Genomic DNA, 21,555 nt, shown 5'->3' on the forward strand with positions numbered 1-21,555 from the left:
ATGGCCTGTATCGGGGCCTATGTATGAAGAGAGATCGCGGGCGTCAGCTGCTTATTACAGCTGACACCCAAGGGCAATAGCTGCAATCAGCCGCGTGGCCGATCGCGGCTATTAACCCTTGAAACGTCGCTGTCAATTCTGACAGCGGACTTTAAAACCCCCGAACGATGTTCTGGGGTCCCGTACGGCACCCCAGAGTGAGATCGCAGGGAGGCGTATGGGTGTCATGGCAGACAGGGTCCTTCTAAAAGGCCACAGGGCTGTCTTAGCAGATTGCCTATCAAGTCGTCCCTATGGGGTGGCTTGATAGACTGCCTGTCAGATTGCAGTATGATGTAATGCTATGGCATTACATCATACTGCAGGAGCGATCAAAGCATCGCTAATTGTAGTCTCCCGGGTTGGGGGGGGGGGGGTCTAAAAAAAAAGTAAAAATAAAATCAGTAAGGTTTTATTAATTGCAAAATAAAAAAGTAAAAAAAGGTTAAATCCCCCCCTTTTGCCATATATATAATAAAAAAATCTAAACGCTAAAACGAAAGTATATATTTGGTATCACCGCGTCCGAAAAAGTCTGATCTATCAAAGTACTGCATTATTTACCCTGCACAATGAACGTCATCCGAAAAAAAAAAAAAGAGCGCCAGGAATGCACTTTTTCAGTCATACGTGTTCTGAATTGGTACCTACATAAACTACAGGACATCTCGCAAAAAATGAGCCCTCGCACAACTACGTCGAAAAAAAAAAAAGTTATTGCGCGCAAAAGAGGGCAGCAGAAAATAATAACAAATGTCTTTAAAAAAAAATAAAAGTAGTACAGCAAAAAAAACAAACTATACAAGTTTGGTATCGTAGTAATTGTACTGACCCATAGAATAAAGTTATCGGGTCATTTTTGTTGCAGTTTGTGTGCCGTATAAACAAGAGGCACCGAAAGATGATGGAATGTCATTTTTTTTCCATTTTACTCTACTTAGAATTTTTTTAAGTTTTTCAGTACATTATATGGTACATTAAATAGCAAAAACACAATTCGTCCCGCAAAAAACAAGCCTTCATGCAGCGATGTCGATGAATAAATAAATGAATTACGATTTTTTAAAAGGGGGGGAAGAAAAAACGAAAATGGAAAAAAACCCAAAAAGCACCGTCACTAAGGGGTTAAATCGCTCAACACAACTAATAAAACAAGTAAAAAAATACAAAAAGACAGTAAAGGCAGTGAATGCTTCTAAAGATACAGTTGGAAGCAGCTCACAAGTTCAAAGTTAAAGGAATGCTGGCTACACTACCTGGATGTGGCAGAAAAAGGAAATCATTACCGTTTGCCACCAGATTCCTGAGGAGGTGGGTGGTCAAAAATTCTCCAGTAACTGCAGAAAGATTTAGTGGCGGCAGGTACTGAGGCTTTTCTTGCACAATACAGCACATACTAAATACTGAAGGTCTTCATGCCCAAACGTACACCTCTACTGATCCAAAAGGCACAAGACACCTTGGCTCTTGTAGCTCACAAAATATAAATAAACCACAGAAGCTTTGGAATTCTGTTCTGTGGAGCAATGACACAAAACTGGAATTTTTCAGGCCTATGGTATGTATGGAGGAAGAAGAATGAAGTGTATGTTGAAAAAATACTTTACAGTGAAGCAATGGTGGCTGGGTGCTGCTCAGGGGCTGCTTTTCTTCCTCTGGCACAGTGTGTGGAGGACAAGATGGCTTCAATCAAGTATTAATAAAACCTAGAAGAAAAAGTCATGCTTTCTCTGAAGAAGTTGAAGCTTGGGTGTCATTGGACCTTCCAACAGATTGAAGTCCACCAAGGCTTGGTTTCAGAAGAAGTCCTGGAAAATACTGGAGTGTGTTTGACTCCTACTAGTACCAGTGTTTCTGGTAGCACAATGTGCCACTTATTAATATAATATAGTGCAAAGAATTGGAGTTGGTCAAAATATTTCCATGCACTGCACGTGATTTTTGAACTTCAGCAGCTCGCTGAGGAAACACATTGGCTTCTTGCTCTCGCATATGAGCTGCATGTGATTTACGAACTTCAGCAGCTCGCGGAGGAGACATGTTGGCTCGTTGCTTTCGTATATGAGCTGCACGTGATTATGAACTTCAACTGCTTGTTGAGTAGACATGTTGGCTGATTGCTTCCGCATATCAGTTGCACGTGATTTACGAACTTCAGCTGCTCGCTGAGGTGAAATCGTGGCTTGTCGCTGTATCATGTAAGCTGCATTAGCTTCATGGTGGCATTGAACCCTCTGTGGTGACATGTTTGCATGACAACCATGGTTAGTTGCAACACTGGACAACGGTTGATGATTAGATAAAGGCTGGACTAGTGTTGGCCGCATTTGCACTTAAGATGACATGATATCATGTTCAGGAAACGGTGACGATAGTGGTGAAAGACAATGCTTAAATGTTGTTGGTCAATATGCACCACCAGCTATGTCTGTGTCATTTGTTGGAGTCTCCACACAGGTGTCCAGCTATCTGACAACCAGCTACAAACTGCCAGACTGAGAACTGCTGTATTCATAGCAACTGAGGCCATGGGGGTCTGTGGGAGATGTAGTCCGCCCACAATCCCTCATTCAGTGCACAGAGTTAAAGGACCTGTGATGATGTCACCATCATGTGATAAGAGGCGGGGCTCAGAGCCCAGATGACTGATCACATGATGGTGACATCATCACATGTAACTCACACAGTCACTCATCACTCACAGACACATGGTCATTACTATTTTGATAGAAAACTTTTGGTAGGATTTGAAGGCAGTGGTTGCAGCATTCAAACCAAGAATATTAGTGAACTGGAGGCCATTGCTTAAAAGCAATGGGCTATACATCACATTTGCAGCAGGTCAAAACAGTAAAAGGTGCTCTATTAAGTGCTGGAGACACTTGTCATGAAGGGGTTGAATAATCCTGAGACTGCAGTAGTCATTAAAAGTGGCATTTTGCGCCAAATTTGGAGAAACCACTTTTATGTGTTATATTAGCTGCGTTGAGCTAATTAAATTGTTATCTGATTGTTTTGGGGGTTTTTTTGAAAAAAGGTGAAACTTTGTAAATTTGGCAAATAAACTTAAATTGCAATAGGGGTTAAACAATTTTGATTACAACTGTAAAAAGCCGTGTGTAAAGCTGGCCATGCACATTAGATAAATTCTGGTCAAACTCATTTTTACCAGAAATGGTTGCTAATCTGACTTTGGGGAGGCCTTTTGACAATCTCATGATGGCAGATGTGAGGATTAGGCTGGGTTCACCTGGGCGGATTCTAATTGCGGAATCTGCGATTAGCGACCGTGCATAAGATCCACCGCAAAACGCGAGCATTGAAAAGCATGTACTTTCACTTTTCTGTTCACACTCGCAGATACAAATTGTGTATTCTGTGAGCAGAAGAAAAATCGCAGCATACTTTATTTTGCAGAGGCCTTTCAACCCGCAGCCCGTACGCAATTAACATTGCGTACAGGCTGTGGGTACCTACGTCATCGCTTACCGACAGTGCGGTCATCTGTATTACAGAATAATCAAGTACACAGGGTCACTGTCCAGGCTCACAGCCAGAATCAGCTACGGGCCTCCGGCATGCAATATTCGGTCCACCCCGGCCTTAGTAAAACAAAAATGCACCAAGCGTGCATGCTTATGGTGGTGTCTTAGGGATATAGCTGTCAGTTACCTCTCAAGTATTCAGATTTGATGTGTAGAATGTTTGAGAAATAACTATCATTTTACCTGTCCATTAACATTAGTAGCAAAATTATTTTAAAGAACAAAAACAACCGTATCAATTGTATGGCAACGAATGCAAGAAATCTGATCAGCAAAGTGGGTGAGCCTGAAGCGAGAATAACTGAAAAAAATTACGATATAGTTGGAATAACGGAAACATGGCTTGATAATAAGTGCAATTGGGCAGTGAATTTACAGGGTTACAATCTCTTCAGAAAAAACGTGGGGAACAGAAAGGGGGAGGGGGAGGTCTTTTCGTTAAACCGTACTTAATGCCGAGGCTATGGGAGGATATAGGTGCAGGAGATAAACATGTGGAATCTCTGTGTGTAGAAATACAGGGAGAAAAAAAATAACAAGGGGTTTTCTATGGGCCACGAAAAGCAACAGAAGAAACTGAAATCTTATTATTAAGGCAGATAGAAGAGGTGTCAAACCGCAATGAAGTAATTATTATGGGGGATTTTAATTATCCGGATATAATATGATAACCTGACCTGCAAATCTCAAAGGGGTGATAAGTTCTTGAGAACAATTAACGATAACTACTAGAGATGAACGAGTATGCTCGCTAAAGGCAATTGCTCGAGCGAGCATTGCCTTTAGCGAGTACCTGCCCGCTCGAGACTGAAGGTTTGGGTGCCGGCGGCGGGCAGGGAGTTGCGGGGGAGAGCGGGGAGGAACGGAGGGGAGATCTCTCTCTCCCTCTCTCCCCCCCGCTCCCTCCACCTGACTGCCGCTACTCACCGCTCTCCCGCGCCGGCACCCGAATCTTCAGTCTCGAGTGGGCAGGTACTCGCTAAAGGCAATGCTCGCTCGAGCAATTGCCTTTAGCGAGTATACTCGCTCATCCCTAATAGAACTACCTCATTCAGCTTGTGCAGGAGCCAACTAGGAGGGCCACTCTGGACTTGGTATTAACTAACAGACCGGACCAAATAATGGGGGTGCATGTTGAGGGAGACTTGGGAAATAGTGACCACAATATAATTAATTTCCAGCTGTCATTCAATAAAAAAAACCTTACCAGGGAGCGACAAAAAACTAAACTTTAGTAAAGCAAAATTTGATCAACTCAGAACTATTGGTAACATTAATTGGGACAAAATCCTCAAAAATATCAGTACAGAGGACAAATGGGAAAAGTTTAAAAACATCCTAATAACTTCATGAGAGCAGTTTATACCCTTTAAAAAAAAAAAAGAAAACCACAAGTAGAAGGAAACCAATGTGGCTCGACAAGACTGTAAGGGAGGGCAATAAACGAAAAAAAGAAAGCTTTTAAACTATGAAAACAAGAAGGCAGCGAAGAAGTGTTAAAATCATACAGGGAAAAAAACAATATGTAAAGGAAAGATCAAAATTGCTTTACTGTAAGAGCAGCGAGACTGTGGAACTCTCTGCCTGGCAAAATGCATAGATGAGTTTAAGAGAGGACTAGGAATTTCTCTAAAGCACTGTGATATTACAGGATATAGACATTAGATGACCAGCGGGGTTGTTGATCCGGGTCTTACATTTAGGTAGGAACTATCAAAGGTTGATCCAGGGATTATTTTGACTGCCATATGGAGTCAGGAAGGAATTTTTCCCCCGAATGGGCCAATTGGCTTCTGGCTCTCTTGGTTTTTTTTGGCCTTTCTCTGGATCAACAAAGGGGTTGAAACAACCTGAACTAGATGGACATTGTCTTCATTCAGCCTAACATACTATGTTACTATCATACTAATAATGCATTTAAATGTGACTTCAAAGGAAAATACAAAAAGTAACATGATAGACATTTATTATACATTAAGATTAATAGTGTACTCATAGGCCAAGTGGACTGTGGTCAGACTTACAAGCCAGAGGCTGTACTTCTGTCTGACATTTCCTGTCTATGCTCTGACCTTCTCACAGTGGGAAACTGATCAAAACTATTGCATTGTGCTGTAAGAGTGGAGGAATCACCCTTAACAATCAGTTTTCAAGGTCCATTTTTCATGTCTCTTTGAAGAAATGAACACCAATCTGATTAATAGCATGGCAACTGTTCCACCTTGGAACTTGGCAGTCCTCAAAATGCTTCCATGTGAATGGACCAGGACGGAAAACAGCTCTTAGCATAAGAACCTGGAAGTGATGAAGTCACTGACTCTGGTCTGTAATTGCAAGTTTTAATAACTTAGAATAAAAAGCTATTTTCATATTCTTAAAGGGGTTTTTCGTGGAAAATACTATTGATGACCCATCCTCAGAATAGGTCATCAATATTTGATCGGCTGGGGTCTGTCGACCAATCAGCTGAGCGGGTGCATATTGTCAGCGGCACAAATACACAGAGGTTGGAGCAGAAGCAGCGGCTCTCGTTGAAATCGACGTGAGCTGTGCCTGCAGTTACAAGCACCGGCCATTACACAGAGGTCGGCGCAGAGACTTCCACTGCTTCAGGTCCAACCTCTCTGTATTTGCAGTGCTAGCAGCATGCGCCCGCTCAGCTGATAACTCAGGGTCAGGAGTGATGGACCCCAGCCGATCAACTATTGATGACCTATCCTGAGGATAGGTCATCAGTAGTATTCTCCCTGGAAAACCCCTTTAATGGACCTGAAAATATAGGTGTGACTGCAGTTACCCTAGTACACCATTCGATATCATACTTAGGGATTCAGGAAATCAAAACTGTGCATTTATTATGGGTACAGTGACTTGCATTTATTGGTGTTCCTTGAGTCAGTGACAACCTGATGGTTTCTACATTGAAATTCACAAAACTTTGTCTATTTTATTAATTAATTTATTTTGCTTTTATTATTCCCCAAATCCACCTTCATTGAGATTAGTGACAACATTCCCATTTATGACAGCTAAGAGTCCAACCTGCCACTTTCGCACAGTGTGTTCTTATGTGTTGTAAGTTGAAGACTGTACTTAGATTCTAAGCTTCAAATGTCAGAAATTATATTATGTTGCTAAGGCGGAACTGACATTCACATTTAATTTTTACACTTGGCAAAATTCAGGCAACTGAATAAGCATGATAGACTCTCTATTCTAACCAATTCCACCAATTACTTAAAGGGATTCTCTCATCGAGTTATTGATGCCTGAACCATGAACAGCATGAATTTAGGACAGGGATGCCTGTTGCCCCTCTTCTCCTATGCACAAACAAGCAGAAGCGCTGTCAGTCTTCATGCAGCAGGTGGGGAGAGGCCGCCGTGGCACGTAACTCGGAGCTCAACACAAAGTCAAACTTCAACGTGAGAAATTTATTCTGAAATACCGCAGCGTCTTAGAATAAAGCTCTCAGGGGGACAACAGGCATCCTTGTCTCAGGTTCTGTAATCAGACTCAGAAGAATCTAATGACAGAATCTCTTTAAATGAGTATTTTTGGACTATTTTTTCTATTGAAGCCGGTCATGTCGTCAAGAGATGATTAGTGAGGACCCGTTGCTCGGATCAGCTGATTCTTGGGGTCACTGTCACTGGGTCAGCGCAGGAAGAAGAAAGCGCTGACCATTGTGCAGCGGCATGGGTTAGTACTGCAGCGCAGCTCCAAATTAATTCCATAGGAGCTGTCCCTCCAATACCTATTTGAATTACTGCACTATGGTCAGCGCTTTTTGAATGAGCGTCCCTGGGAGTCCCTGTTGGTCATCAATTAAAAAAGTCCCTGAATACTCCTTTAAGTATTTACAACTCTTCACCATGATTGCTCTAATTGGTTTAAAAGAAGAGTTGTGGGTTAGTTCAAGACATATGAGAATTATATAGGATGACTTTTATAATCATGTAAGCATATTTATGCTGTAAAATGAAAAAAAGTGGATTGGTCTTACCTGTTCCCCCTCTTGTACGCAAGGTTCCTGTGTGGGATGAGGAATTGACACCCCCAAAGACTGTAAGCCCCTGCCCTGCAGTCCCATGGAAGTTGTTGTAATTTGGAATGGTGGTCACAGTGAAGCTAGGATAGTGCTGTGGAGTGGGATCTGTCCCATAGCGATACCCTAAGCTCTGGGTTAGACTGTTATCCCTCTCATCTGTCAGTTTGGTTGCTTCTTTATCCTTGCATTGCACACAGCCCATTATCTATATCCCTGGAAAATGAAAACAAAAACATAAAGATGATACATATTGTTAAGCAATTATGTGTGACACTGAAACAATCGCCTTCAGCATGCAAGGCGCTACAGTGGAGATAGTAATTACATTCTTCTAAGTGATATATTACTAATTCTGTTTACACAACACAATTTATCCATCCATGACTGTTCAAACAGCAGAAACCTACACAAACTTATAGTGCTGAAACCACTGTTTTCTGCATTTGCTAGAATTCTGGGCATACTGTGAATAATTGACCAAAAATGATGTGATCATATTTTATGGCCAGTAGCTATTTTCTCTTCTGCATATAAAACCCCTTCCTATGCTATTTTGTGCAATACTTTAGGCTCTAAAATAAGAATATATTCAGCATTCAGTTTCTATTGGTACTCATTTGAAAATGAGCATCTGTAAGCCAATAATGGATTGAAGGGGAAATCCACCTGTGAATATCCCAAAGTAGGCATCCATACTGCAACTTTCCAGTAAATTCATATTAGTCCTAAGTAAAGGACTCCGGTTGATGCCTACATGATACTGTAATGCTGTCTAAGCTGATGTGACAATTCAAGATTATATGAATAAAACATAGCACCATTAAGCAGAGCAACAACAAGACTTTATGCAGCATTTAACACTCTTACAGATGGTTATAAGCATGTTTAATAATGTGGGTAAATTCAAATTGGTTAGTTCAAGCTAAACTTTTATCAGCTATTAATAGGAGAAAGGATAAAAGTCTCACCGGTGAGGAACTCGCAGCTGAGATCCCCACTGGCCCATGTCCCCTTCTTCTTGTACTGTGGTTTCTCCGCACGCACGAGCAGTGTTGTCTTAATTAATTTCAATGGGGTTGATAGAAATAGCCAAGCACAAGCGCTTGTCCCATTGAAAGTGAATGGAGTGGCACAGCACGTGCTCGACCACCTCTCCATTAATCTCCTCCTCACTGTGGGGGGGGGGGGGGGGTGCGCAGCAAGCCCGCACTGAGGATTAAAGGAGTTCTCAGGAACATTGCTGACACCCCATACAAGAAACCTTTATCATCTATTTTATGATTAGGTGATACAAGTCTGTCTTGGGATAAGCCCTTTAAAGGAAGTCTGTCAGCAGCATCTAGCATATAATTACATATAACACACCAGAATTAAATGAATCTAACTGTACCTCTTTCGTTATCCTCAATGTTTCTAAATACCCCAAATCCACTTTTGCACTCTTTCTGTGCTGTATTTAAATAACTAACAAATATATGATGGGCAGTTCCACTGCCTAACTTGACTCGGCTCTCTTCACCCTTCCAAACACACCCCAAAAGCTGTTGACTAACATCTCGAGCTCAGGGGAGCTGAAGATCTTGTGTGTAACTGAAGGACTATGCCAGCACCACACTTCTGGTTTCAGTGCATACGCAGTGACATCCGTTCCTCTCCTCTGAAACTCAAGATATCAGGGGGATACACTGTGTAAGTGTAGTGGCCCAAAGTCTATATATTTGGCCCCTCCATAATAGTCATACATGTCATGTCTTCAGTGTGGATGCACTGTGCAAATTGTCTTGTCTTTACTTATGTGTATTGTACAGCTGTAGCATGTAAAAGGTTAATGTCTGTGACTGGCTGTGATATGTCTGGAAAATGTAACCAATTGTCTTGTCACGTGATGTTGCACTATATATGTGTTTGCAAGAGGTGTGCAGAGGAGAAAGAATGAGAGTTCCATTGTTTCAATAGTAAAGTGTGGAGGGAGAGTGCCGGCTGCATGGTGATACCTTTAACCCTCATGTGGTGAAGAATGGAAACTCAGGAGAAGTATCCTGATGTCCCCATCCCAGTAACCCTACCTTGAGTGAGTGGAAGTAAGGAGCCGCCGTGCAGTGTTCCGTCTACAAGTGAGTGTCAGCAGAGTGTTATTTCCACCTTCAGTGTGTCTGTCCAGGAGCGGAGCCTTACAGATAACTCAGCCTGTAGGCCCGCTTTCATCCTATGTCCCGGAGTGTGTATGTCTGTCCAGGAGTTGAGTGATACAGGTAACTAGGACTGTAGGCCCGGTCTCATCCTGTGTTCTCCTCCCTGACCTTTCTCAACAGTTATTCCTGCACTGGTGTGTGAAAGTTATGTTTAAAGAAGTAAAGTTCCAGTCACTGTCTGTTCCCAGTGATTGAGCTATTCCACTTTCATCGTGTGTGTTATTTTCTCCGCCAGACAAGCAACAGTGTGAAGGAACGTTGGCGTCACGAGTGACAACTTTTTCAGTCCACTACACATCTATAAAGGTAACCGCTGTTCGACCGTTGCTGGGAAGAGGCCTAGCGGTACATTGGCTCAGGCCGTACGCGTCTCTCTGGGGAGGAGTTTGTTAGACCCACCGTGACAAGTGCCATCTCTACCCCCACCAGCTCCTTAGTGTCGTGCCTCGGTTACTGCAAGATACCACAGAAGTGTGGCGCTGGTGTTGCTCTTTGCTTTTGCAAAGCATCTCCAGCTCCTCTTTTTGATGTCCCCAAGACAGGATAAAACCTACATCAATGGCGACCCCTTCCTTTTTGCGAACTCGGACCAGAGAAATAACAGTTAACCCTTTTAGGTTGGGCTGTTGACGCCAGGTGAGTCCCTTTCCTGTGCATTCAAGTCTCCTATCAGCACCCCACATCTTTGGCAGAGGAGCTGTCCTGATAAGGTTTTTGGAAATTTGGAAGCACTGAGAATAATAAAAGAGGTACAGTTAGATTCATTAGTTTCTGGCACATTTTAGATGACGATCTAAATATGCTAAATGCTGCTGACGAACTTCCTTTAAGAACTGCTTAATGAAGGATATCCCATTTAATGCTCAATGTACCATTCTCTATTTATATCTAAACTGCTGCTTATGTTGCAAAAACAGAGTAAGCATTAAAGGAAACAATTCCCTTTGCATTTGCGCTCCCCAATATAATCTTTGAAGTATCCTTTCAAACAGGCTGGAGAAAAGTAATCCTAATATGTAAGCTGTTGGGTTGTTACTCGTATCCACCCACTGCTTGAGGCCGAAAATTGTACTGTGTGCCAAGTGAAAAGCAGCCAAAGGAGTGAAATGTGTCTGCGGGAGGCACTTTGCCACGCTATACACTAATGAACGTGGGATGAAGCAAGGGAATGTTCTGTACAAATCAGCAGTCAGGGATCATGTTATTCTCTAGCAGGATGCCATCATTTACTGTCTTGAGTATAGGCAATGGAAAGACTAAGTGCATTGACAATTATGTATAGACAGCACTTGGAGTGTTTACATAGCTACAGTATGTATATAGACAGTAATTTTTGCTTCATGACATGCAAAATAGTTATTCTGCAGTGTTAAGGCTGGACAGACTTACCCTACCTGAAGCTTAATTGACAGTAGAAGGCAAGTTGTGCTGCCGGACACCAAGACAGAGCAAGTAGTAGGCCAAGTGAATAATAGCAGATAGATAGTCTTCCTTTAGGCCGGTCTCACATGACTGGATAGGAATTGCAGATTTTGCAAGTATTCGATCCGTGGTAATACGCAGATCAATCAATTGAATGGGAGCACATAATTCCGCTCACAGTAGCAGATCGTAATTGCATAATCCACTGGCGGGAAATAGAGTGCAGCATGTTCTATTTTATCGCGGATATCCACAATATAGAGCCCATTGTTCTCTATGGTCGCACATATATCCGTAGTCCATACAAAATTACATTGCGTATGGGCTGATGGAAAGCGATGAATGATGTGGGGAATAGAAACAAACAATTCTCGGAACTTAGCCCCACCCCAGTTCCGCCTCCTTTCATTGCAAATAGTGCAGAGGGGTGGAGAGGAGGCAGAGAGGGGGCGGAAGCTCAGTTCCTGCTCCTGGCTCTTCCATCCTTCCCCCCCTCCTGCAGAGGAGAACGACGTATATCGGCTCGGCGTGAAAACCAAGCCGATATACGTTCGTGGGAATGCAGCCTTAGTCAGGAGGCATATTGTCACTCCTTAAGGGTGCTTTCACACTTTCGATAAAATCTCGTGATTTCCGTGCAATGTGAGCGTAAGTGAATTTTGAAACCAAAGATTTTCAATACTTTCATTCTCATTTGTGATGTTTTCACTCATACGATGTGAAGTGAAAAAAAAAATCTTTCTGCGTTTTGTGTGGTTTGTTTTTTTTTAAATCTCCCATCTTTCCTTATAGAGCCTCCTTTTTATCCCATCGCAATACACGAACCTGCTATTTTCATGGTGTGCAATGTGTTTTTATCAATAGAAACTTCTATTCGGTTTTGTGCAATAAAATCACGGGCAGCAGCGAAGCGATGCAAGATTATTTGCAGGAAAAAGCATCGCTGAGGCTCCAAAAATCACACGAACGACACGATTTTGCCACGATTTTCTCAGGGCAACATCGCGATCGCCGATGTGAAGGAGCCCTAAGGAGAGCACCTAGAAGGTTAGTGAGGAGACTTATAAGGTCATCCATGCTCCTCATGCTTCCTTATTTGCAGACTGGTCTAAGACTCCCTTTGGCATGTTTATGCATAAAATAAATCACTAATTAAAAATAAAAGGTCAGCTCAATGCAAGGCAAGAGAGATTTTCATGTTCCACTGATAATAAATCATTGTTTAGATGCACACAGAAGTCATATGATTATCAGGCCAGAAGAATTTACACAATTAGCATAGAAGTTGTGAGCCACAGACAAGTCAGTGTTACATGAGTGACCCTGTGACTGGGTCAGCAGTCAGAGCACAACCACAGCAGTAAGTCTTAATGAGGGCAGCACTGGGTGTTGCTTGTCTGTCTGCTCGTCTACTTAGAAGCCAATTTAAACTTTACTGCAGATGAATGCCCATTTTATGAGGCCTGTCAAATTATACACATGAACTAATAATGTAAGGGAAGAGGAGCTGCACTAAGCTATTCTTGCATTCCTCAACTAATGCTCGAAAAATATTACCTGGACAAATAGGCTCGCTCCTCCTGTCTGGTAAGTGTTCTGCTACAGTGAACTTTCTAAAAGTTCACAAGTTCACCAGTCAAAAAAAATAAATAATGAAACCCAGTAAGGCCGATCTCACACAAGCAGATTTTAATAGTGGAAGTCTACGTCTACACGGAGGATCCGCAGCAAACACTGTGCATTGAAAGTATGTAAAAATTGCTTTCTCCTTCACACTCGCGGAAACTAATTGTGGGGGAAAAAATTGCAGCCTGCTCTATTTTGCTGCAGACTCCAACTGGATGTCCTCCGTTGAAGTCAATGGAGGCCGTCTGACCCGCAGCCCATCCACAATCGACGGCACGGGAAAAACTTGGCCTGAGAAGTCTATTTTCACCTAGCTGTATAACAGTAGAGGGCGCTCTAGATGTGTCTGTACCTGTTCTCTATAGAACTGCTGCAGATACAGATGTTCTGTTCCCAAATTGCAGTTTATTAATAAGTACCTATATTTTATATAATTTATTTGCAAAAGCCCTGTTTTCCCCCGAATCTGTACCATTACTCCCAGGACAGATTCTACTGATGACTTCTCCCCTCACGGTGTTCACTCCCCACTGGACCCGGGCTGTACAGGGCTCTCAGTACATCGGGTGGTGACATACAGTATTGTACACCCAATGCACTGAGTCCAGTGGGAAGCAAGCACTGTGAGGGAAGAGGCCAACTGCAGCATAGAATGCCTTGTCCTTCACAATGGCTGGGTACAGCAGCATATGAGTGGGATGGCAGAGCAGTAAAACACACGGGGCTCGTGGGACACAGGGCTATTAAAATTAATTATTTCTAATAGAGACACTAATAAACGGTAATATGGGAATGGAACGGTTGTGTCTGCAGCTGTTCTATTGAGGACAGGTACAGACACATCTGGATGGAGCGCCCTCTACTGTTATACGGCTAGATGAAGATTGATTTCTCACCCTCGCCCTCACCTAGTTGCATAATAAAAGAGGGATTTTGTAAGAAAAATGTACAGAATAGGCTAATAAAACCTACTGTACAAAAGCTTAGAATCGCCTATTCTGTACATTAAAAAAAGGGTAAGGTAGTCATTAATGTCAACTAGCAGAGGATAAGGGAATTGTGTAGTAGGATTCATCCAAAAACATAAAACAGACTGAAAAATTGACTAGTTTCAGACATAACCCCAAGCAGATGTGAGCTGGTCAGAACTGAGATCACAAGACCATCTCAGAAAAAGAGGACAGAAGTCTCAGACAGAAATAAGTAATTATCCAAGACAACACTAGCTCACTGATATGTACTGAAGGGATAGTTACATAGCGAATTAAAGGGGTTGTCTCGCGGCAGCAAGTGGGGTTATACACTTCTGTATGGCCATATTAATGCACTTTGTAATGTACATCGTGCATTAAATATGAGCCATACAGAAATTATTCACTTACCTGCTCCATTGCTAGCGTCCCCGTCGCCATGGATCCGTCTAATTCTGATGTCTTCTTGCTTTTTTAGACGCGCTTGCGCTGTGCGGTCTTCTTCCTGGTGAATGGGGCCGCTCGTGCGGGAGAGCTGGTCCTCGTAGCTCCGCCCCGTCACGTGTGCCGATTCCAGCCAATCAGGAGGCTGGAATCGGCAATGGACCGCACAGAGCCCACGGTGCACCATGGGAGAAGACCCGCGGTGCATCGTGGGTGAAGATCCCGGCGGCCATCTTTGTGAAGGAAGAAGAAGGAAGAAGTCGCAGAGCGGGGATTCGGGTAAGTAATAAAATTATTTTTTTTTTAACACATCCTTTGGGGTTGTCCTGCGCCGAACGGGGGGGCCTATGGGAAAAAAACAAAACCGTTTCGGCGCGAGACAACCCCTTTAAGAAAAAAATCTCAGTACCGGCAGTCCTTTAAGAAATCTTCTAGGACGTGGGAGGAGATGGCAGTTTGACCATCCTTTGACACACAGATACGGCCCTTTCATGTTTCTAAATGGACTTTCCAGCACAGATTCTGCATGAAATCCCGGGCGGGATAGTGCAGCATACTGTGCTATTTTGAGAGAATTCCTGGCTGTACAGCAGAAGCTGGACGGGCACCATTATAGTCAATAGGGTCTGTCTAGCGCCATCCTGCACTTCTAGTGTTTTTGTTGTTCCACTCCAAGGACATTGCTGAACAACAGAAATAAAAGCGCATAAGTGAAAGGGGCCTATGATGCCCCCGAGCTTAGATGGAAAAAAGGAGAAAAATACAGAAACTACTGCAGTTGAAGCTGCTAAGCAAACATGACAGAAATTCATGTGCACAATGTTTGTATCACATATCCTACAGCTATACAAGAAGATAAAAACAACATTACTAAACAAGCAAAAAAAGGATGCTCCAACTTACACGCTGTGTTTGCAAATGTCCTTTCCCTTAGGTTTTAGCTAGAAGAACCATTTACTGCAAATGAAGTATTCTCAAGGGATCCTTAATGAGATGGTTAGGGAGCAGAATGCATGTGATTCCGATATCAAACCCCTGTCTATGTCTAAAGGGTAATCACAACAATATGTGGTGTAAACACCACATAAATATCTACAAATCAACCGGCAGACTGAAAAATCACTGGTGGTTGAAGGTTTGCTGGGATTCATTTCATTTAATCTTAGGCCCAATGTCCACTTGTGGCTTTGATTTGCAAGAGATCCACAAATTAAAGCTGCCCAAAGGGATGCATTAGCATCCGCAAATGACTTAAAAGCATGCAGGTGCCATCTTCTCACGGCGTGTGGATCGCACGCTGCGGGAGAAAATTGCAGCATGCTTAATTTTGGCCGGGGATCCCACGGGATGGCTTCCACTGAAGTCAATGGAAGCCGTCCTATCCACGGCACAGCCACAGCTGTCATTTTGACTGTGTTGCGGATACGCAGGAAAGCAGGACAAAAAAAATGCACTGTGCATGCGTCTGGCACATCGCCAGCACGTCCTGACACATCCACCGTGCTAAGAAAGAAGAGGTAAGAAAACCTATCTTTCTCCCAATGCCTGTGGACACAGCTGGAATCTGTGCATGCAAGTGGACATTGGGCCTTAAAGGACTGTAAATAGAAGGATTGTAACGATAATTAAATGCTCATTTAATTCGCAGTCAACCCTTTTCTGCCTAGCGCTATTTACTAAGCACTGTGTGTTTTGGTCACCGGTATGGTCTTTGTTTCCCAGGTGAGAATAAAGGCCCATTTACACGCAAAAATAATCTTTCAAAGGATTGAAAGATTTAGGCCTCATGTCCACGGAGAAAAGAAGAATTAAAATCTGCAGCGGATCACCGGCGCGCGGATCCACACCCCATAGGAATACATTGACCACCTGCGGGTAGATAAATACCCACGGATGGTCAATAAAAGTGAATAAAAAAATTTCTGGAGCATGAAAAAAAATGGACATGCTCCATTTAGGTGCGAGTCTCCCGCAGGCTTCTATTAAGCCTATGGAAGCCGTCCGGATCGGCAGGAGACCCGCGCCTGAATTAAACTCACCTGCTCCGAGCGATGCAGATCTTCCTTCCTTCTCGGCAGGATCTTCTTTCTTCGGCCCAGCTGATGTGCCCGGCGCATGCGCGCGGCACGCAGCCGGCGTGCCTGAGCACATCCGCTGGGCTGAAGAAAGAAGATCCGGCCGCGAAGAAAGGAAGACCTGTACGGACCGCAGCAGGTGAGTTTATTCTTATTTTCAGCCCTCATGTCCGCGGGGCAGGAGGGACCCGCTACGGATTCTCCATGGAGAATCCGTAGAAGGCCTGATTTTCCCCGTGGACATGAGGGCTGAAAGTTTTAGCAATCTTTTCGCATAATGTGTTAATGGCCACTTTATGATCTTCATTTGCATGTAAAAGGGCCTCCAGGAGCTGTTCGCAGAGCCCAGGGTGTGATTAATTACACGCCCAGCTGTGTATATAGCTGCATTGACTGTTGGATCTCCGCGGAGAGAACACCACGCAGTTTACTGACAAATGAAAGTGTTTGCTCTATCTCCAGTAGTTGAATGATGGATTTGAAGTTCACCTTAAAATCATCATTCAAATTAAATGAATGCCCAATGGCCGCGTATACATGTAACGATTATCGCTCAATTTCATTCGTTTGAACGAATTTTGAGTGATAATCGTTGCGTGTAAATGGGCCTTAACCGCTCTGTTAACAATAAGAACTATAACTATTCATCCTAATATTCTGTTATGTCACAGAGGTAGACCTCAATGTGGCATATGACAGCTCTGGAATGAAACGAGAAGAAGTACTGCATTGTTTATGGTCTGAAAATCAGAGAGAAATAATCATAACTATTGGATTTACTGAAAAGTTACTTTAGAATCGTACTTTCATGCTTGAAAGCAATATTCAGCCACCACAAATGGGAACTCAGCCCTCGGAACAGATGCTTCTTATTAGTTACACACACACAGACAATGACCTTCCCATGACTACAGCGTAAATAAGTGGGACAGGATAAAACCACAATGTGCACAGCGGCTGTGCTCACTTCATGTTCATTGGAGGTCAGCAATAACGGAACATCTGCAAGTCCGTTGGTGGAACTACTACCAGAGAACTGGGAGACTTTTCAAGATATACCTATATTTTTCCAAAAAATAAAATGAAAGGGAACCTGTCACCACCATGTCACCTCTAAGGCTCCTCTCACACTAGCATGTGCCAGCGCATGCCGTGTGCGTATCTACTGCGCAGGGAGCATGCAGACGTACGCAGCATACTGTGTACTGCTACGTGCTGACAAATCCTCATACACTATCTTGGGGCGTGATATGCGGCAAGATTAAGCATGTCCGTTTTTTTTTTGTTCATTTAAAGTGATTTAAGTAGTTCTGCCGACTGAGAGATTTTGGGGCTGCAGCATCAGTTCACTGCAAGATGCTGCAGCCGGCCATGAAAAATCGCAAAAAATAGCCGCAACCTGGTTGATTTTATGCTCCAATAATCGCAATTTTTAGCAGGGCTATCGGAATGTCAAAATGACACCCATGTGAAAAAGGCCTTAGGGTGAGCTTACACGTCACAGATTTACTGAGGAGCTTCAGCTGCGGATCTCATGCCAAAAATCCTGCAAAAAATGTACAGTACAATGTAAGTGGATGGCGTTTTGATGATTATCCGTTCAGTCGCATCCGACCTTCTGTCACTCTATGGATCAACGTTCTCCACGCATTATTGTCTTTCACTGCTTCTTTCAGTTCCATGATTGACATGTTTGTGGTGGCCTTGATTGTATCTAGCCATCTTGTTGTTTGTCGTCCTGATCTTCTCTTCCCGCTGACCTTGCCGAGCATCAGTACTGTTTCCAGTGAGGTAGAATGCATCACGTGTCTAAAAAAAAGAGAGTCGCTGTTCGATGATTTTGCCCTCAAGTGATATTTTCGGATTGATGTGATCAAACACTACCTTGTTCGTTGTCATGGCGGTCCAAGGTATCCGTAGCATTCTCCTCCAGCGCCATAGTTCAAACGCATCAATTTTTCTTCTGTTTTCCTGAGCACCCAACTTTCGCAACCATATGTCATTATGGGAAAGATGATTGCATTGGCCAGTCTGGTTTTTGTTGCAATGCTAATATGCTTGCTTTTCCAGATTTTTTCCATTCCTTGCATTGCATTTCTACCAAGTGTAATCCGTCTCTTGATTTCAGGTCCAGATTACCCGTTGCAATCGATTCTGGATTCAAGGTAGATGAAATCTTGGACCGACTCGACTAATTTTTTTTATGCTCAACTTGAATTAAATGAATGGCTGAGCGCTGCCTGTGATTGGCTAAACACTCATACCAGCACTTTCAAGGGGCGGGGATTTCGAAATCCCCACCTCTTGAAAGTGCTTTGGATCAGTGCCGGGATTTCAGAGAGAAGACACGCTGGAGCCCGGACAGCACTGGTAGGTGAGTAATGTTTTTTTTTTCCTACACCTATGGGTGATTTTCAGGGAAGAGCTTATATTTAAACCCCTTCCCCCAAAATCACAGCAGGGGTTGTCTGCATCCCATTGTTTTCAACAGGGCCAGCAGCAGCAGCAGCGCTGGCATATTGAAAGCAATGGGAGAACATCGCATTCCTTTGCCACAGCTGTGGCACGGGGTTCCTTCATCCTCGCGGGAGTCCCCTTGTCACTGAACACTGCTGTTCAGTGATGAGGGGACTCCCGAGGGTTTTTTTACGTGCAGCACGGACCATCCCGGCGCACGGATGGCCTATCTATTGCAGGTGTAAGTATTTTGCACCTGTAAAAGACGGACATGTGAACACACCAAAGGGAACCAATGGTTCTATCAGACGTGCTTTTTTTTGTGCACGTAGGCTCGTGCAAAAAAACGCTTGTCTGACTTTGCCCTAACTGTACTCGTCCTACATATGCACATTTTGGTAGATTTTTGTGTTCATTTAGTTTAGGTGGTAATATTAATTATCTGTATGGTTATTTTATTAGTAATAATTTCATATATTGGATATACTATTTTCTGCCATCATTGTATAGCATCCATTATTTGTATACACATTGCTGTCTTATTATATAGTGTCACATGCTGATTTGTCTCACATTATCGTTGTAAGTCATGCTGTTTCCTTTGATTTTAAATGGTTTTAGATAATTGTGTTTGCTTTGTCTATAATAAAATGTTGCCATTTATTCTATTTTTTGGCTATGCGTAAATTTATAATGCATCGTCATTTTCTTTCCTTCATGCAACTTTGGGTCTGATAGATGCACAGCACCCAACTTGGTATTCATTGCGGTGCCAGACATTCCTTTCTTTGTGTTGCTATGCAGGTTGAATTCATTCTACAATAAAAGCTTATATAAAGGGGTCTTATACTAAGATATAGTATTATACAATCAGGCTGGAAATAAGACTGGGGGAACTCTCTAACATGTATGTTTGTATGTCATCAGCTTTTCATCTGTATTAGGCCTCATGTCCACTGGGTAAATGGAATTGCGGATTCCGCAGCGGATTTTGCCCATAGGGAATCATTGGCCATCCGCGGTCCATTAAATTGATTTTTGCAAAAAATTCTGCCGCGGATTCAGCGCGGATCGGCAACATTGCTATCACATTGATAGCAATGTGTGCGGATATCTGCATGCAAAAAAAATACCATTTAAAGAAAAACCGCGGCAGATTCTGCGTGGATTGTATTTTTCAAGTGGACATGAGGCCTAACTGTCATGTCTTTTATTTTCTACTGGGTGAATACTGATCTGTGTTAACCCCATAGAAAATAATATCTATACGGAGGCAAAAACAGACAAAATAGGTCATGCTGCATTTTTCTAAAAACAGCCATGCAAAATATGGCCATTTGAATAGAAACATAAATTTATATTAGCGTAGTATTAAGGTTTGTAAAACACGAACCAAATATATGGTTAAAATACACTCATCTGCAAGCAGTCTGTGAGAAGAGATCAAAGGACCCGAGGTGGGAAGCAAGGACGGTGTGTGCACCTATGTACATGGAAGCATCTATGTAATATTATGCGATTTCTTCTAGAGCGATCTAAATGGGACTCTGAATATTATAAAGTAGCACCCTATCCAAATTCTTTATAGCACTTTTTTGTAAAAATATGGGACCCATTAAAAAGCTCTACGGTAGAAATCCTATCCACGGAGTAACCTATAAGGACGCGTATTAAAAAAATGACTGCCTCCTCTGTTGATTTACAAGATGTGTACAGAATTTTTCAGTTAATTTATCCTAGCTAATAAACCCCTAGAGGACATCTTTACGTACAAGCACCTCGCTACAGACATTAGTTAGTATTTCTCCGTTGCATCTAAGTGCTCAGTATGAGCTGACACTAGTCCCATAAATCATGTGTAATAAATATGTAACGAAGGATTAGCATAATTCATGCCTGTCACAGCTCATCACCATACAGCAAAGCGCCTGCTTCTAACTGACTGCTGCTCTTCTGCGCCGTTATATCGCCTGCCGGTACAATGGTGCATCAGTGTTTACAAGTCTTTTCAGAAAGCTGCATCTGCTCTATTGTTGTACCCAAAAGACGGGACCAACGAGACTGACTTAATACTCTTATTTTCTTTTAGATGTGCGGTAAGGGGGCAATGCAATGCATATATATGAGTCACAGCATCTTTTAGTCCTACGGGGATAATATTGCTGCAGGCGGTGTCACGGACTATTAATTAAACGTCACTAAGATGCACATGTATTGACTGCTGCAAGCGCTTCAGTACCTTCCATCCGCACTGGCACGCTTGTACCAATGGGAGGATGCAATAGACATATATGCTGTTCTGGAAGGATATGGTGTCACTCTGTGTCCGGATGTACCCATTAGCTAGGAATAAATGTATTTTAGGATTAAATATAGTAAATCACCCCTTAAGACATAATCAAAACTTCCAAGAGTACAAATGATTTCACTTGTATTCATATATATCATACAAAGAAATGTCACTGTCACATCCGGTCCCCACAGAGGCTAAAACTGACTTCACTTGCAGAGATTATTTAAGGAACAGTTGTTGTGGCAGAACTGGCCCGCTGCCGAAAGGTCAGGGGGCGGCTGGCAAATCCGTGCGGAAACACATTAGCACAAAGCAGCTGTTTGAGCAGGCAGAATCAAGCCCCCCCCTTTAATGGAAGAAATGAAAGACGAGTAGATTTACCCTCCGGAAATCCAACAAAGAGCCACTCTGCCGTCTTTTCTTTTTTCATTCTTACTTTC

At 42.9% G+C, this 21,555-nt stretch overlaps 1 protein-coding gene across 2 annotated transcripts in view; it reads right to left on the minus strand.

The window, feature by feature from the left end:
- FYN (FYN proto-oncogene, Src family tyrosine kinase) overlaps window positions 1-21,555 on the minus strand; it is a 212,369-nt gene that overhangs the window by 79,315 nt on the left and 111,499 nt on the right. For both annotated transcript variants that reach the window (XM_066607097.1, XM_066607090.1), the window contains exon 4: window positions 7,591-7,848. In XM_066607097.1, coding sequence (XP_066463194.1) covers window positions 7,591-7,837 — 247 coding nt within the window. In that variant the 5' untranslated portion in view covers window positions 7,838-7,848. The remainder of the gene's footprint in view (window positions 1-7,590; window positions 7,849-21,555) is intronic.

Source organism: Eleutherodactylus coqui, chromosome 1, assembly GCF_035609145.1.
Source record: "Eleutherodactylus coqui strain aEleCoq1 chromosome 1, aEleCoq1.hap1, whole genome shotgun sequence".
Classification (NCBI taxonomy): Eukaryota; Metazoa; Chordata; class Amphibia; order Anura; family Eleutherodactylidae; genus Eleutherodactylus; species Eleutherodactylus coqui.